The sequence below is a fragment of the Scyliorhinus canicula genome, chromosome 1, assembly GCF_902713615.1.
Source record: "Scyliorhinus canicula chromosome 1, sScyCan1.1, whole genome shotgun sequence".
In the NCBI taxonomy this organism is placed as follows: Eukaryota; Metazoa; Chordata; class Chondrichthyes; order Carcharhiniformes; family Scyliorhinidae; genus Scyliorhinus; species Scyliorhinus canicula.
In genome coordinates, this window is record NC_052146.1 from 196,593,175 (window position 1) to 196,612,393 (window position 19,219).

The 19,219-nt window shown below is 45.2% G+C and overlaps 1 protein-coding gene across 1 annotated transcript in view; it reads right to left on the minus strand.

The window, feature by feature from the left end:
• Positions 1-19,219, minus strand: part of crnkl1 (crooked neck pre-mRNA splicing factor 1) — a 44,314-nt gene continuing 25,095 nt past the window's right edge. The window contains 6 exon segments of the mRNA XM_038805977.1: positions 1-322; positions 729-977; positions 4,326-4,427; positions 12,511-12,750; positions 15,435-15,515; positions 17,224-17,283. Of these exon segments, the coding sequence (XP_038661905.1) occupies positions 149-322; positions 729-977; positions 4,326-4,427; positions 12,511-12,750; positions 15,435-15,515; positions 17,224-17,283 (906 nt within the window). The 3' untranslated portion in view covers positions 1-148.

Consider the following 19,219-nt stretch of genomic DNA (forward strand, 5'->3'; position numbering starts at 1 on the left):
TCGGGTACAAAAACTTATTTAATAAGCACTTTGTAGACAGTTCTAGCTGTTCAAATATTATATTAAAAAATTAGAAAACACTCTGGAATAAATGAAAAATGAAACATAACTGCAACATAATGGGAAAGTGTCAAAGATCGCCCAGTCATCAGGATTCAGTCTCGTTCTCATCTGTCTCTTTGTCAGGATCATCTTCTGGTTCTTTCTCATCACACAGTTGTTTCTTCCAGAGCTTGGCCATTGCAAGAAGCTTGAGGTTTGGCTGATTGGCAGCATCTTCTGGGAAGATATAATCATAATACTCTTCCCAACCAGCATCGGTCTGTAATTGGAGAAAATTATTGGAAAATATTACTCCGAGAAACCTCATCAAATTCTCAATCCTAATCGTGCTACCAGGAGTCCAAAATAATTAAATAACTTTTATAATTTTCTTGAAAAGAGATCAATTTCCCTTGCACTAAGCTTCCCTACAACCAGAGTTTGTTTAATATCAGTTGCAAAAAAAGTAGATAAATGGTCTGCAAGATTTCAGGGGCATTTATTCTTATTAAAAGAAAGGAATGTCTCTTCTGATGTTTAATTTTTCAACAGACTTGTTAGTCTCTACAATCCTTCTGCAGATTTAGTTAACAATATGGTTGGCTATTAGTTTAACACTTATACATTTCAAAGATCCTGCTTTATCACTTAAGCAACTTCATGTAGGTTTTGGAAAGACTCCTTACCCCATCTTCTGCTTGAAGCTTTCTCCTCTTCTTGACACGTTCTGGCATGAGTTTTACAACCCTATCTTGCGAAGACTCTGTGCCAAATTCTTTCTCAAAGTCTCTCCAGGACTCCAAGAATATAAGTCGTTCTTCTTTTTCCTCACAGTTCCGTAAAGATCTGTTGGCATCCTCGTAGATTTTTCTGCAACTGGGTATGCGTTCTGGCACATCCACAGAAAGCTCAAATTGAACATAGCTGATCCATACCTATAGAAACAAAAAGCATGCATTACCATGTCAAAAGGTTTAAAAGCACAGAAATACAAGGGGATGAAAATTGTACTTCCATTTCCTCCAGTCCTACAATGACATATACCAAAATGTGAATATGAAAAAAAGCAGAGAATAATCAAGTAATTAGTAACCCAACAAGTGGGTGAGAAAGAATCAATTTCTATTTGAGATAGAAGCTTAAATAGTAAAATTAGATTATGAATATTCACTTGTCAGAAAATTATATATTTTTGACATTGATGAGGGCACCAAATATTACTGTGTTCCTAATTTTCAAAACATCCAACGAGACACTTGCCATTAATTTCATGATTGATTCATTAAAATGGCCAAAAATTATTCCCGAGGGTGGAGGAGCAGGTGGAGGGACTGGGGGCGCCGATCGAGCTGGAGGAGGTGGTCAAAGGGATAGGGAGCATGCAGTCGGGTAAGGCGCCGGGGCCGGATGGGTTTCCGGCGGTATTTTATAAAAGGTATTTGGACCTGTTGGGCCCCCTGTTGGTCCGGACCTTTAATGATGCCGGCCATGGAAGGGGAGGCGGAGATAGTGGTGGCATTGGATGCGGAGAAGGCCTTTGATAGGGTTGAATGGGAGTATTTGTTGGAGGTGTTGGAGAGGTTTGGGGAGGGGTTTATCCGGTGGGTGAGGCTGCGATGGCGAGTGTAGCCACAAATAGGAAGAGGTTGGAGTACTTTCGGCTGTACCGGGGGACGAGACAGGGGTGCCCCCTGTCCCCCTTGCTCTTCGCGTTGGCGATTGAGTCCCTGGCCATGGCATTGAGGGAGTCAGGGAACTGGAGGGGCCTGGTGCGGGGTGGGGAGGAGCATCGAGTGTTGCTGTATGCGGACGACCTGTTGCTGTATGTGGCGGACCCGGTGGGGGGGATGCCGGAGGTGATGAGGATTCTTAGTGAATTCGGGGGTTTCTCTGGGTATAAGTTGAACCTGGGCAAGAGTGAGTTGTTTGTGGTGTATCCGGGGGATCAAGAGGAGGGGATTGGTAGGCTCCCACTGAAGCAGGCAGGGAAGAGCTTCAGATACCTAGGGGTCCAGGTGGCTGGGAGCTGGGGGGCCCTGCACAAGCTCAACCTCACAAGGTTGGTGGAGCAGATGGAGGAGGAGTTTAAGAGGTGGGATATGTTACCGCTGTCACTGGCGGGGATGGTGCAGTCCGTTAAGATGACGGTGCTCCCGAGGTTTTTGTTCCTGTTCCAGTGCCTCCCCATCCTTATCCCGAAGGCCTTTTTTAGGAGGGTCAACAGGAGTATCACGGGATTTGTGTGGGCGCATGGGACTCCGAGGGTGAGAAGAGTGTTCCTGGAACGGGGCAGGGATGGGGGGGGGGGCTGGTGTTGCCCAACCTCTGTGGGTACTATTGGGCTGCCAACGCAGTGATGGTGCGTAAGTGGGTAATGGACGAGGAAGGGGCAGCATGGAAGAGGATGGAGGCGGCGTCATGTGTGGGCACGAGCCTGGAGGCGCTGGTAACGGCGCCGTTGCCGCTCCCTCCAACGAGGTATACCATGAACCCAGTGGTGGCGGCTACAATAAAAATTTGGGGGCAATGGAGACAGCATAGGGGAGAAGTGGGGGGGCTCGATGGAGGCTCCGATACGGGGGAACCATCGGTTTGTCCCAGGGAGCATTGATGGCGGATTTCTGGGCTGGCACAGGGCAGGGGTTAGGAGGTTGAGGGACCTGTTTGTGGAGGGGAGGTTCGCGAGCTTGGGGGGGTTAGAGGGGAAGTTTGGGCTCCCCCGGGGAACATGCTTAGGTACATGCAGGTGAGGGCGTTTGCCAGGCAGCAGGTGGAGGGGTTTCCCTTGCTGCCCCCACGAGGGGTGCGGGATCGGTTGCTCTCGGGGGTGTGGGTTGGAGGAGGGAGGATTTCGGACATATACCGGGTGATGCAGGAGGTAGACGAGGCCTCGGTGGAGGAACTGAAGGGTAAATGGGAAGAGGAGCTGGGTGAGGAGATTGAGGGGGGGATGTGGGCGGATGCCCTGGAGAGAGTGAATTCCTCCTCTTCCTGTGCGAGGCTTAGCCTCATACAGTTCAAGGTGCTGCACAGGGCCCACATGACTGGGACGAGGATGAGTAGGTTTTTCGGGGGTGAGGACAGGTGTGCTAGGTGCTCGGGGAGCCCAGCGAACCACGCCCATATGTTTTGGGCGTGCCCAGTGCTGGGGGAGTTTTGGAAGGGGGTAGCAAGGACGGTGTCGAGGGTGGTGGGATCCAGGGTCAAGCCAGGCTGGGGACTCACAATTTTTGGGGTTGCAGTGGAGCCGGGAGTGCAGGAGGCGAAAGAGGCCGGTGTTCTGGGCTTTGCGTCCCTAGTAGCCCGGCGGAGGATCTTGCTCAAATGGAAAGATGAGAGGCCCCCAGGCGTGGAGGCCTGGATCAATGATATGGCGGGGTTCATTAAATTGGAGAAGGTGAAATTTGCCCTGAGGGGATCAGTACAAGGGTTCTTTAGGCGGTGGCAGCCTTTCCTGGACTTCCTGGCGGAACGGTAGGGAAATAGGCCGACAGCAGCAGATCGGTGGGAGGGAGAATTGGATTTGGATCAGTGGGAGGGAGAATTGTGTACATGGGTTTGTGGGATGTGGCGGGTGTTATCACTTTCCCTTTTGTTGTTGGGTGTTCTTTTGTTTTTTCTTTTCTTTGTAGTTGCTTTTGAAGTTGAGTGGGTATTGTTCTTGGGGTGTTACCGCGGTTGTTTTGTTAATAGAGTTGAGATGTTTATATTTTGTAAAAATTTCAATAAAAATTATTTTTAAAAAATGGCCAAAAATTATCAGAAGTTCACACATAGGAATTACATTGTACAAAACGTTCATATAATTCTCAGATTAAAGCATGTTACCATAATTACCTTGGAGACGTTGCAACAAAGATTCACCAATTTGAATTCTGGGATGAGGGGGTTGTCCAATCAGAAGAGATTGAGCAGAAAGGACCTATACTCCTTGGAGTTTAGAATGAATCTCATTGGAATGGTCTGGGGGGCTATTATCACTGGGCTAATGGGTCTAGTCTCAGGATGATGGGTGGCCATTTCAGATGGAGATACATTTTCACTCAGAATGTGATTCTTTACCACAGGAGGGCAGTGGTTAGTCAGTCATTGGGCATATTCAAGACCAAGATCAATAGATTCTTGGAATCTAATGTAATCAAGAGATTTGGGGATTGGATGGAAAAGTGGAGTTGAAGTCAAAAATCAACCAGAGCCAGTTCTAGGAGCTGTATGGCCTATGTTCTTATAAAGTTAGTCACAACTCTAGTTAAGTAGAATGTCCTTATGTATAAGTAGCTCACCTTAACATGTTGAGTACGTTGAAGTAAGCGTCTGTATAGGTTTCTTGTTCTTTCATATTCTTCCTGTTCAATTTCAAAGTCTATGTAGGATTTCCAGAGAACCTGAAAAGTTATGCAGTTAATAAATTGAACTAACTTGCAATTAAAAAAAGCAAAACTTAGAAGTTGGCAGCATCAAGATTGATGGATCTCCAAAATGATGGGTTGTCAATATGTCTGGTATTCTTAAGAGCCCAAACCAAAACAGGGATTGAACTGGTCCAAGGCCAGCTTGTTAAATTGCTCAGATCTGGGAGAAGGTGTACAGATCTCTTCAGTACTGTACCCAGAATTGTACTTTCGAGTTTGGTTTCTGAAGGCTGTTAGTGACTCCTAAAACAATATTTGCGCATAAAAGAACTTATTTCTGTATTTTCACAATTTTGTCAAAGTATAACAGAACATCTCTATGTTCCATCTCTCTGCAATAACAAATGAAAGCAGGTTATGCACCATCAGTGAAATATCATTAGAAGTAACAACCTGAAGTAAAAATTATGAGGTAACAGAAACAGAGATTTGATAAAAATTCTCAACTTTTTGCAAAACTCCCAAATCAATCTCTAACTTCTACCTTTTTTCTTCTTCATTCATTACAATTTACAAAAATACTTAAATGTCATAATCCTGACTTACTATGGAAGGATTTCCTCCAGCAACTCAGTATCAAAGCTTTTCCTTTTAAAAGGACTTTTTAAAATAAAAAATAAAAGCTTGCTCGCCATAATCTTGGCTGCTACCATACAAAGTTATTAGATTTTAGGTAAAGAAATCCGAAAGAAAAAACAAACTGGCACGCTCACCATCCTACAGAAATTGTATGTTATTTGCTTTTTAAAATCCAACAAAAATAAAAGTACTGCAGAACAATTCATACTAATACAAAATTTGCCATTTTTGAAACCCATATTTTTGGATTAGTGTTAGGCATTGAGCAGTTATATGCCACAAATTAAGTGCACTATTTAAAGGGCTAAGTTAGCAATCACAACATAAATATGACGTTTTAATATATTTTCTATTAGTTTTATGGCAGGATCATAAAAGACTTATGATGTATTAGAATGGCAGCTTTTCAGAAGTGCCCAACAACCCTCCAATGTCATTAGATCTTACAGAAGGATGGCTGAATGAACAAAAGCGAGGTGAAACTTGAAAGGATTGGGTGATAGAGAACATCAAGGCAGCATTTGACCAATTGAGGCAGCAAGGAATATAGTCAGTAGGAATCAGGAACAAACTCATCTGGTTGAAGTCATATCTAGCACAAAGAAAGATGGCTGTGGTTGTTGGAGGTCAATCATCTCAGTTCCATGACATCACTGCAGGATTTCCTCAAAAGGTCAGATGTGGGAATGTTCACTGATAACTGCACAATGTTCAGTACCATTCGCGACTCCTCAGATGCGGAGGCAGTCCATGTCCAAATGCAGCAAGGCTTGGACTGATACGTTGCAAGACACATTTGCACCACACAAGAGTCGGACAATGAATTCCCCACTAATAACATTCTGGGACTTACCATTGACAGAAACTGAAGTGGACTAGCCATATAAATACTGTGGGAGGTCGGAGACTCGGAATTCTGCAGCAGGTGAAACACCTCCTGACTTCCCAAAACCTGTCACCATCTATGGGGCACAGGTAAGGGGAGTGATGGAATCTCTCCACTTGCCTGGATGAGTGCAGCACCAACAACATTCAAGGAGTTTGATCCCATCCAGGGCAAAGCAGTCCATTTGATCGACACCCCATCTACAAACATTCACTCCCTCCACCACCAATGCATAATGGCAACAGTGCACACCATCTACAAGATGCACTGCAGGATCGCATCAATGCTCCGGAGACAACACCTCCCGAACCCACAAGTGCAGCCAGCTAGAACACAAGGCCAGCAGATACATGGGAACACTACCTCTCAGAATTTTCCCTCCAAGCCACTCACCATCCCGACTTGGTAATACCTTGCCGTTTCTTCACTGTCACTGGGCCAAAATTCTGGAAATCACTTTCTAACAGCACTATGGACTACTGCGGTTCAAGGCAACTCACCACCACCTTCACAAGGGCAATTAGGGTGGGCAACAAATTTTGGCCAGCAAAGCCCACGAACATAGAACATAGAGAAATATAGCACAGAACAGGCCCTTCGGCCCACGATGTTGTGCCAAACTTTTGTCCTAGGTTAATCATAGATTATCATAGAATTTTGGACACTAAGGGCAATTTATCATGGCCAATCCACCCAACCTGCACATCTTTGGACTGTGGGAGGAAACCGGAGCACCCGGAGGAAACCCACGCACATACAGGGAGGATGTGCAGACTCCACACAGACAGTGACCCAAGCCGGAATCGAACCTGGGACCCTGGAGCTGTGAAGCAATTGTGCTATCCACAATGCTACCGTGCTGCCCTTAAGAACAAATTAATCTACACTCCATTATTCTACCATAATCCATGTACCTATCCAATAGCCGCTTGAAGGTCCTCAACCTTTCCTCGTAAGACCTACTCTCCATTCCAGGCAACATCCTGGTAAGTCTCCTTTGCACCTTTTCCAAAGCTTCCACATCCTTCCTAAAATGAGGTGACCAGAACTGCACACAGTTCTGAATGAATTTTTAAAAAAAGCTCAAATATACATTATAAAAGGTCAACAGTTGGCATATTTTTCTTGGGGTTGAGCAAAGCTAGAGTGAACAGGTGATTCCACAGAAACAGGTGCATTACTGGAGTGGGTTACTGCTTGACTGTTCAATACAGAAAGATCTGAAAGGATTATATTTTGGGACGAGTGAAATAAACTATTACCCACAGAGCAAAGATTTGGTAGCACAGATACATAAAGGCAAATGGGACTCTGGAGATTGGATATAAAATCATGAGAAGGACAGTAAATTTGTACTAGTTGAAATATTGTGCACACATCTGAATATGCTATTATTTTTTTTTAATAAACAATTTTATTGAGGTAGTTTTTGGCTTTATAAACAGTTACAGACATCATCAGAAAGGAAGCAAAAAAGGCAAAAATGTGCAAACATCCACGTACTTTCAATACTTCCACCGTAACATATTGCACAAGCCCGCTCCCCTCCCACCGGTACTACCTGCCATATTTTCCCTCCTACTCTACTCTAACCCCCCCACCCCCGCTGACGCTCACTCTCCCGCAAAGAAGTCAATAAATGGTTGCCACCTCCGGGTGAACCCCTGCACAGAACCCCTCAAAGCGAACTTGATTTTTTCCATCCCCAGGAAACTCGACATGTCCGCAAGCCACCACTCCGTCTTCGGGGGCTTTGAGTCCCTCCACGCCAATAATATTCGTCGCCGGGCTATCAGGGAAGCAAAGGCCAGCACATCGGCCTCTTTCTCCCCCTGGACGCCCGGGTCTTCCGAAACCCCAAAAATTGCCACCCCTGGGCTCATCACCACCCTTGTTTTTAGCACCTGGGACATGACCCCCGCAAATCCCTCCCAGTACCCCCTCAGCTCAGGGCATGCCCAAAACATGTGAACATGGTTCGCTGGTCCTCCCGCGCACCTAGCGCATTTGTCCTCTATCCCGAAAAATTTGCTCATCCGAGCCACCGTCATATGGGCCCGGTGAACGACCTTAAATTGGATCAGCCCGAGCCTAGCACATGTCGCGGTCGAGTTTACCCTACTCAGGGCCTCTGCCCACAGCCCATCCTCCATTTCCCCGCCTAGCTCCTCCTCCCATTTAAGTTTCAGTTCCTCTATCTGGGACCCTTCCTCCCTCATGAGCACCTTATAAATACCCGAGACTCTACCCTCCCCTTCATCCCTCCCAGAGACTATTCTGTCTAGGATCCCCATTGGCGGGAGGCGCGGGAAAGATGGGACCTGTCTACGAACAAAGTCCCGCAACTGTAGGTATCTAAAATAATTTCCCCTTACCACCCCAAATTTCTCCTCCAAGCTCCTCAAACTCGCGAAGCTCCCTTCCAGGAACATATCACCCACCCTTCCCGCCCCTGCTCGCCGCCATACTCGGAACCCCCCATCCATACTGCCGGGGGCAAACCGATGGTTGTCGCAGATTGGCGCCCAGACAGACGCCCCCATCTCCCCCACATGCCTCCTCCACTGGCCCCATATCCGCAGGGTCGCCACCACTACCGGGCTGGTGGTGTACTTGGCCGGCGGCAGCGGTAGAGGAGCCGTGACCAGGGCTTCCAAACTGGAGCCCCTGCACGAAGCCGCCTCCACCCGCTCCCAAATAGACCCCGTACCCACCATCCACTTCCTTATCATAGCGATGTTGGCCGCCCAGTAATAATTGACCAGACTCGGCAAAGCCAGCCCTCCCTCGCTGCGGTTCCTCTCCAACATCGCCTTCTTTACCCGCGGAGACTTTCCCGCCCAGACAAAGCTCATGATCAGCCCGTTAACTCTTTTGAAGAAGGACTGTGGGATAAAGATTGGGAGGCACTGAAAAATAAACAAAAATCGAGGGAGGATTGTCATCTTTACAGTCTGCACCCTCCCTGCCAGCGACAGCGGGAGTGCATCCCATCTCCGAAACTCTCCCTTCATTTGCTCCACCACCCTGGCCAAATTTAACTTATGCAGCCTGCCCCAGTCTCGTGCCACCTGGATTCCCAAATACCGGAAATTTTCCTCAACCAGCCTAAACGGTAGCCCTCTCAATCTGTTCTCCTGGCCCCTTGCCTGGACCACAAACATTTCACTCTTGACCGTATTTAATTTGTATCCTGAGAACTGGCCGAACTCCCTCAGCATTCCCAGTATAGTTCCCATCCCGGCCACTGGGTCCAACACGTACAGGAGCAGGTCGTCTGCATAAACTGAATATGCTATTATTGAAGATTTTTATAGTAATGGAATAATAAAAATTAACCAAAATAACACCACGAATGAAAGCTCCTTGTTTTAAAGACAGGATTAAAAATTGGGGTGGTTCCCCTCTGGAACAGAGTAAATATGGGAGATTAATAAAGCTTTTCCAAGATTGCACAAGGGAGAATAAATATTGAAAGTTGATTTCCCGTGGTCAGAAAATTAAAAATAAGGAGGCATAGGGTTGACATTAGATGAATGAAGTTGCAGTTGGAAGACTTTGGGAGTGTGAATTAGAACATGTAATGCTTTACCATAAGTGCTATTGATGTTGAGGGAGTAGAGTTGATTTACCAGGATGGTGCGTGGGCTGGAATCATAGAGTTTAGAGTGAGGCCACCATTCGGCCCACTGAGTCAACACACGCCCCTGAAAGAGCACCACACCTCTACCCTATCCCCTAACCTAGCAACGCCACCTAATGTTTGGACACAACAGGGCAATTTAGCGTGACCAATCCACCTAACCCACACATCTTTGGACTGTGGGAAGAAACCGGAGTACCCAGAGGAAGCCCAAGCAGACACAAGGAGAACGTACAGACTCCGCACAAGAGGGTCTGAGCTAACAGGCAAGATAGGATAGGCTGGGATTGTTTTCTTTGGAGTAACGAAGGTTGAGAGGGGACCTGATAGGGGTGTATAAAATTATGAGGGGCAAAGATAGGGTGGATAGAAAGTCATTTTTTCCGTTAGTCGAAGGGTCAATATCAGAGGGCATAGATTTAAGTTCAGAGGTAGAAGGCGATGAGGTGAGTTGAGGGTGAAGCAGAAGGTGATGGAGTCTGGAACTCTTGTAACATTTAAGTATTTAGATATTCACTTGTGCTGCCATAACCGACATGGCTCTAAGCCAAGAACTGAAAAATGGGATTAGTATAGTCAGATCTTTGAAAAGTCACAAAATGAGACTAGAAACGATGATCATCACTAAGGAGATAGTGTTTGTGGATATGGTGTATCTTGATTTCCAGAAGGCATTCGACAAGGTGCAGCACAAAATTCTGCTGCGTAAGATAAAGGTACACGGCATGAGGGGTAATGTATTAGCATGGATAGAGGATTGGTTAACTAATAGAAAGCTAAGAGATTGAATAAATGCATGTTTTTCTGGTTGGTGATCAGTGGCTAGTGGTGTGCCTTGGGGATCAGTGTTGGGACCGCAATTGTTGACAATTTACATAGATGATTAGGAGTTGGGAACCAAGTGTAATGTGTCAAAGTTTGCAGATGACACTAAGATGTGTGGTACAGCAAAGTGTGCAGAGGATACTGAAAGTCTGCAGAGGATATAGATAGTTTAAGTGAGTGGGCAAGTGTCTGGCAAATGGAGTACAATGCTGGTAAACGTAAGGTCATCCATTTTAGTAGGAATAACAACAAAATGGACTATTATTTAAATGGTAAAAAATTGCAGCATGCTGCTGTGCAGAGGTACCTGGGTGTCCTTGTGCATGAATTGCAAAAAGTTGTTTTGCAGGTAATTAAGGAGGCAAATGGAATTTTGTCCTTTATTGCTGGAGGGATGGAGTTTAAAAGCAGGGAGGTTATGTTGCAGCTGTATACATTGAACATACAGTGCAGAAGGAGGCCATTCGGCCCATCGAGTCTGCACCAACCCACTTAAGCCCTTACTTCCTCCCTATCTCCATAACCCAATAACCCCTCCTAACCTTTTTTCGTCACCAAGGGCAATTTATCATGGCCAATCCACCTAACCAGTCTTTGGACTGTGGGAGGAAACCCACGCAGACACAGGGAGAACGTGCAGACAGTGACCCAGCAGGGAATCGAACCTGGGACCCTGGCACTGTGAAGCCACAGTGCTAATCACTTGTGCTACAGTGCTGCCCTATAGGGTGTATAGAGTGCTGGGTGAGGCCACACCTGGAGTACTGTGTACAGTTTTGGTCTCCTTACTTGAGAAAAGATGTACTGGCACTTGAGGGGATGCAGAGAAGATTCACTAGGTTGATTCCAGACCTGAGAGGGTTGGCTTAGGCAGAGAGACTGAGTAGACCGGGATGAAACTCATTGGAATTTCGAAGAATGAGGGGGGATCTTATAGAAACATATAAAATTATGAAGGGACTAGGCAAAGTACTGTACACACCCCTGTCAGCATCAACGGGGCCGAGGTGGAGATGATTAGCAGTTTCAAATTCCTAGGGGTGCACATCACCAAAAATCTGTCCTGGTCCACTCACGTCGACGCTATCACCAAGAAAGCACAACAGCGCCTATACTTCCTCAGGAAACTAAAGAAATTCGGCATGTCCACATTAACCCTTACCAACTTTTACAGATGCACCATAGAAAGCATCCTATCGGGCTGCATCACAGCCTGGCATGGCAACTGCTCGGCCCAGGACCGCAAGGACCATCAGAGAGTCGTGAATACCGCCCAGTCCATCACACGAACCTGCCTCCCATCCATGGACTCCATCTACACCTCCCGCTGCCTGGGGAAAGCGGGCAGCATAATCAAGGATCCCTCCCACCCGGCTTACTCACTTTTCCAACTTCTTCCATTGGGCAGGAGATACAGAAGTCTGAGAACACACACGAACAGACTCAAAAACAGCTTCTTCCCCACTGTCACCAGACTCCTAAATGACCCTCTTATTGACTGACCTCATTAACACTACACCCTGTATGCTTCATCCGATGCCAATGCTTATGGAGTTACATTGTATTTTTTGTGTTGCCGTTATGCATTTTTAAAAATTTTGTTTAATTCCCTATTCTTCCCATGTACTGATCTGCTTGCAGAAAAATACTTTTCACTGTACCTCGGTACATGTGACAATAAGCAAATCCAATCCAATCCAGATAGAAGCAGGGAGGTTGTTTCCACTGGCGGGTGAAATATAAATAGGGGACATTGCCTCAAAATAAGGGGGAGCAGATTTAGGACTGAGTTGAGGAGACTAAGTTACAGGGCTATGCACCGGGTGCAGGAAGGTGGGATTAGAAAGGGCACCTGGGTGTTCTAGGGCTGGCATGGACAAGATGAGCCTCCTTCTGTGCTGCAATTTTTCTATGATTCGAATGCAGCTGGAACCATGTATCCTAAAGCTGATCACTGTTTAATGCAAGTGTTGAGCAACCACCTGATCCTAAAGTCATGTCATCGTTACTCTCTTAAAATCAACTATTCGGTAACGGACTTGTTACCAAATGTGTTGCACAATGCATGCAACCATGTTTGTGAAACGCATGTATGACATTGGAGCACTGACTAGATAGTTTACCTCTGGCATATCTAGTCTAGGTTGGCCAATTGCCAGTTCGTAGATGGCACGAGCACGTTCAACATCACCAAGGATGGTCTCCAACTCGGCAAACTTAATCCAAGTAGTGCAGTTCTCTGGAGAAAACTCCAGGTATTTTTCATAGAGTTTCCTACACCGGTCAAACTCACGAAGCTGTAGTTCTAGTTCAATGTATCCTTTGAACAGCTTGTTCTTTGGACATTTTCCTATGCCAGTGCCCTGGAAGTGTACAAAAGAAAAATTCTAACCTAAATAATTATGTATTAATATACAATTTTTATTGATTCAAAATAAGAAATCTGTTTCAGTTGACAGCGGTTTGCAATACCAAAAGCAGGCCTCTCATGGTCCAGCATAATATGGAATGTTGGGGGAAGAAAAGAGAAGAATACAAATCCTCATTTGACAGGAAATAAAAAGGAAACAATTCTATAAAATTTTGGAAATGTAAACAAAAATATGTTGTTAATTAACACCTAAAAAGAGAAAATAACAAGGCTTTTAGTGAAAGATTATGCACAAAATGTTCCCCCATCTGTTTTCTTTTTAGATGTGGAGATTCTGGCGTTGGACTGGGGTGAGCACAGTAAGAAGTCTTAAAACACCAGGTTAAAGTCCAACAGGTTTGTTTCAAACACGAGCTTTCGGAGCACTGCTCCTTCCTCAGGCGAGGAAGGAGCAGTGCTCTGAAAGCTAGTGATTGAAACAAACCTGCTGGACTTTAACCTGGTGTTAGTAAGACTTCATACTGTTCTTTTTAGATATTAGCTGACCTACTGTGCATTTCCGCAATTTTGTTTTGCTCGTTTAAACATGGATGTCCTCCGATTGAACTAATGTTTGACTCAAGAGGATTCTAAAGTCAGCACTTTTCCAATCATCTTTGGCAGTACTGGAATTAAAATAATTTTCTTTTTACACCCAGAGGAAACTGGGAAGGTGTGAAGTACTTTCACTCAAATGCACTCCTTTCCATTTTAGTAACCTTTTCTTTTTAATTTCTACACTTGGATATAGAGAGGGGAAAAAACGTGATGTTTGATAATGGTAAAAATTTGTACTTTGCTTCCTCAATGACTCATCAGCTTAGTCCGTTAAGGGTGTAGCCCTGCAGGGCAGTAGCCTCATTTCCATCAGTGCTGAGTTAAACTGATCTCAGTCAGGGTGGTAGTAATACTGGTGGTGTTAAATTCATTGTCCTCATATCGGGGATTGGAAAATTAACCAGTGTTCCTTCCTCTATTTGCCGTCCAGTAACACCTGCTATTAGTGTGCATGTATGTATTGTCAGGTGGATGTACCTTTAAGAAATGGGCGTTTATCAACTAGTTGCATTGATGTCAGTGTGTGGGTGGAGCTAGGCTGTCTGTCTGTCTTTTTACTTTTGTTTTGAGCTGCAAAGCTGCTTTGTGGCTCGGTTTTTGGTTTCGTTTTCAGAGTTGGAGTGCTGCATTCAAATCAAGCAAATGTGAATTGATTGCTCTCTCTCTCTCTAAAGAATGTCTCCAGATCACTTGATGATTTCAAAGTAATACCTGTTTCTGTAGAGAATCTAAACCTGCTGCCTTTGTTTCAAAAGGCTTTAACTTATGGATGTTGCTAGGAAAGGTATTAAGGGTTACCTATAGGGTATTGTATCTGTGGTGTTACATGTTTTGGTAGTTGATAATCTGTTTAGTGTGTGTTTATAAAATGTTACCTGGATTCATAGAATAAACATTGTTTTGTTTTTAATAATATTTAAGGTATCTGTTGCACAACACCTGGAGAGTGGGCCCTTGTGCTTCCCATAACCAAAATCTATTAAAAGTCGTGGGTCAGGTGAACTCCATGATATACTTTGGAGTTTTCAAAACCCTGGCCCATAACAGTGTGGATATTAACCAAGTGCAGAATCAGATGCAGGTTTGATATCCACTTTGGTGAAAAGCCTATTGACACTCATATTGTCAAGGGTATCCGGTACCTCAGAGGAATTCATGTCTTCAGGACAGCAGGGGAAAGAGGTGGGAGGGGCGATAAATTGGAGAGTGTGGAGGGAGGCACTACAAAGGGTAAATGCGACCTCCTCATGCGCAAGGATGAGCCTGATGCAGTTCAAGGTGGTACACAGGATACATATGACTCGGACAAGAATGAGTGGGTTCAAACAGAGAGTGACAGACGAGTGTGAGAAGTGTGGGCGGGGACCAGCAAATCATGTTCATATGTTCTGGGGCTGCGAAAAATTGGGAAGATTTTGGGCGGGAGGGTTCGCGGCGCTGCGAAGGACCCATTGAGTCGGACCCATTGGTGGCGATATTTGAGATATCGGAGAAGGGTCAATGTTGTGGCCTTCGTCTCTCTGACTGCCCGGCGAAGAATTCTGCTACAGTGGCAGTTAGCAATGTCACCAGGGGTGGCGGCCTGACTGGGGGACTTGTATGACTTTCTTCGGTTGGAAAAGATTAACTTCGAGTTAAGGGGTTCAGCAGAGGGCTTCAAGGCAGGGTAGGGGATGTTCATGGCCCTGTTTGAGGGGCTGTTCGCCATGGGGGGGGGAGAAAAGAGAGGAGGGGGATGAAAAAGGGAAAACTTTGTACAAACTGTATAGTTGTGTGTTGGGGAGTTTGTTCCCAGAATTGTTTATGTTTTATAACTTTTATATACATTTGGAATAAACTACATTTAAAAAAGGACAGCAGGGGACGAATTTAGTGAAAATAAGTAATACTTTTGCAAAGCAATTGCCTTGCCACCTGGTTCTGCTGTGAGGGTCACACTTGCACTGTGATAAACAGTGTTTCATATAAAGAGCATAATGCAGCAACAAAAACAAACGTGAAAGTTCTGAGAGCTTACGTTAACCAAGAGCCAAGATATATTTCATGAAGTAAAAATGAATGAAGGTGTGAGTCACTTACCAAAGCCCTTCTGGCCAGCGATAGGTTCTTCTGTCGAACCTCAAACTGTGCATACAGCAGCCACAATTTAGCAAATGTAAACTAAAAACATAAGACATTAAAATTCGACGGTCAGAGTGAATTACTAAAGCAGTATTTCAAATTATTCTAAATTACATGGAGTGAGACACAATAATTTTGGATCTGGAGCCTATTGTGTAACAACATTCACCACCTTTGACTAGTGATTCATCTGTACTGAACAAATTTAAAATAATAGTTCTGTAATTAAATAATCTTCCCATGATTTTTCTTTTACTAAAGCTTTCTCTATTATTTGAGATCAATATTGAAGAATCTTCATGCTAAACAGAGGAACTTCTATTTTGTCTGGACCCTGAAGAGGGAGAATAAAAAGATCAGGGGCAGGATTTTCCGGTTGCCGACGCTGAAATCGCGTTTGGCGATTGGCTGGAGAATACCCGTTTCTGACCAAATCAGGGGCGGCGCCACTTCGTGATGCTCTGCCCTCTCCAAACCCACGCCCGTATCGATGGCCTCAGAACGTTGCCCGAGGCACACCCGCTGATGCTGCATCCCAACAGGCCGAGTTCCCGACGGCATCGGTTGCGTGTGCTATCAACCGTTGGGAACTCAGTCCAGCGCCGCCACAGTCGGGGGAGGACCGATCCCGGGCAGGGGGAAGAGGACGTTATTAGGGGCTGGGGGCACTGTGTGGGGGCGGGGTGGGGGGTGCAGGACTTGCGCGCCGTCCAAAGTTGAGCACTATTTTGCAGCCGGGTCCGTGCATGGTGGGCGCCATGTTGCACAGTGCGGCCGGACCCAGCAATTCTTCGCGCTGTTTCTGCAGCAAGAGCCGGGTGCTCTACGCTGTCGGCATGCTAGCCCCCAGCCAAATGGAGGATTGATGGCCGTTTTGCGCCAAATCTTTGGCCGTAAAACTCCACCGTTCCCACGCTGGCATGAGGACACAGCCTCAGAATTGGAGAATCCAGCCCAGGAGATTTCAAATATTTATGGATGTTGTGGAGTTTCCAAGGTAGGACTGTTTTGCCAGATGCAAATTAGAAAGGCACACACAAAACATTTTAAACTCAAATACAATCTCAAATACTAGCTGACAGACTACTTGCAGTAAAACCTGGGAGAGAGCAAAAAAAGAACAAACTTGCAGTTATATAGTGCCTTTCAAGACCTCAGTGTACACTTTACAACTGTTGAAGTATTTTTGGAAATTATCTTGTAGGGAAATGTGGCAATCAATTTGTACAAAGGAGGATCCCATTAACAAATGACAATTTCTCCTTGGTTAAAAGCTAAATAATGGCCAGGACATTGGGTAAACACCCCTCCTCTGCTTTGAATAGTGCCATAGAAGTTTTTACATCCAGTTGGGGGTGGGTGGGAACACATGGCCTTGATTCAACCTCTGATTCAAAGGATGGCAGATCCTGGCAGACCCTACGCGCAGCACCCTCTTGACACTGCCCAGAGGTCTCAGCCTGGATTACATGCTGACATCCTGGAGGCTGATTTACTGACTCAGTCAAGAATTCTAATAGAGCCAAAATGAACATCAAGTCATTTCTGGAGAAAAATCAATGTAGGATTCTCCAGGCCTGTATGGTTCCAGCGACAAGGCAATGTAAAGGGTTACCTTAAGTCTGAAATGTCTTCTGGTAAACAAAGGAAACCAACTGCATGGACATCATACGTCAGAACTCATTTATGTCCAATTTAGGCAAGGAAACGGAATTACTATCATTAGTTGAGGACTGCACAGCTATACCTTCTTATGAGGGATGAGTTCCAAGCATGCTTGATACACTTGCCTCGTCTTCTCTGGATCCTGTTCAGGAAGGAATACTGGAGTTACAGAAAATATTTTCATAAATGCTAGAAGTACAAAAATGATTTCTTCCTCAAAGGGCAACTGAGTAGAGACCAATTGTGAATTTGAAAACTGAGATTAATATATTTTGTTAGCAAAGGTGTAAAGGCAGCTTTATGGAATTAAGTTGCAGATCAGTCAAGATTAGATCAATGCAGAACACGAGTGTTTAAATGGCGTACTCCTGTTCCCATGTTCCATACATAGCCCATTAAAATCTGGAATGCATTGCCTGAGAGTGTGCTGCAGGCAGGTTCAATCAAGGCATTCAAAAGGGAATCAGGATGTTACCTAAAAAGGGGGAACGTGCAAGATTATGTGGAGAAGGCAGGGTAAGTCACTAGGTGAACTGCTCTTTTGGAGATTCGATGCAGGCACGATGGGCCAAATGACCTCTATTTGTGCTGTAACAATTCTGAAAAATTAGGACTCCAAGCCAAATGGTTAGCTATATAGGGTGTGAAATTGATTCAACCCAGCATATAATGGTTCTGTAGCAAACTGGCAGCCTGTTATACAGTGGGCCAATTTTTAATTTCCATTGACTTGGAAAATATTGCCAAGATTTTTAATGCCAGACTAAGCTGATAAAATAGAAAGGAAAAGAAATCATCCCCAGAAAGAGAGTGCAAACTATTATTCTGTGAACTTCATAGCAAAGAACATCAGTTGTGGTGAAAAATTGGCTGCCGATTCATCGTGAGTCTGTTTTGTGCTGCTGGGGTAGACCAATTTCATCTCCCCAAGATCTTTTTGAACAGAAATCATACAGCATTTAGGACTCTGCTGTTTAGCACAGGGCCAAATCGCTGGCTTTGAAAGCAGACCAAGGCAGGCCAGCAGCACGGTTCAATTCCCGTACCAGCCTCCCCGAACAGGCGCCGGAATGTGGCGACTAGGGGCTTTTCACAGTAACTTAATTTGAAGCCTACTTGTGACAATAAGCAATTTTCATTTCATTTCAAATAGTTCTTCAGTTATCCCAAATAGGAAGCGACACAATATTACCATGCACACAACATTACAAATTTCACAATTGCAGCTTATCAAATCAGATCGCTTTTTTAGAGAAGCAAAAATGCTTCAACGGCTGCAGTCCATGTGGTGTAGGTACACTCACAGTGCTGTTAGGGAGGGAGTTCCAGGATTTTGGCCCAGCGAAATGGTGATATATTTCCAAGTCAGGATGATAAATGGTTTGGAGGGGAACTTCCAGGTGTTGTGGTCCCATGTATCTGCTGCCTTTATCCTTCCAGATGGTAGTGATTGCGGGTTTGGAAGGTGCTGTCTAAGGAGCTTTGGTAAGTCCCTGCAGTGCATCATGTAGATAGTACACACTGCTGCCACCGTGTGGCAGTGGTAGAGGGAGTGAATGTTTGTGGATGAGATGCCAATCAAACAGGCTGTTTTGTCTTGGGTGGGGTCAAGCTTGATTGCTATTGGAGTTGTACTCATCCAGGCAAGGGGAAAATATTCCATCGCACTCCTGACTTGTGTCTTGTAGATTGCAGACAGGCTTTGCGAATCATGAGGATTCCTAGTCTCTGGCCTGCTCTTGTAGCCACTGTATTTATATGGCTAGTGTAGTTCAGTCACTGGTCAATGGTGAGCCCCGGAATGTTGATAGTGGGGAATTTAGTGATGGTAATGCCACTGAATGCCAAGGGGTAATGGTTAGATTCTCTCCTGTTGGAGTTGGTCATTGCCTGGCATTTGTGTGGAGCAAATGTTACTTGCCACTGGTCAGCCCAAGCCCAGATATTGTGCAGGTCTTGCCACATTTGAACATGGACTACAAATGGTGCTGAGCTTTGTGTAATCATCAGCAAATATCCTCATTTATTGGAAAAAAAGCAATTGGTGAAGCAGCTGAAGATGGTTGGGCCTAGGCCAC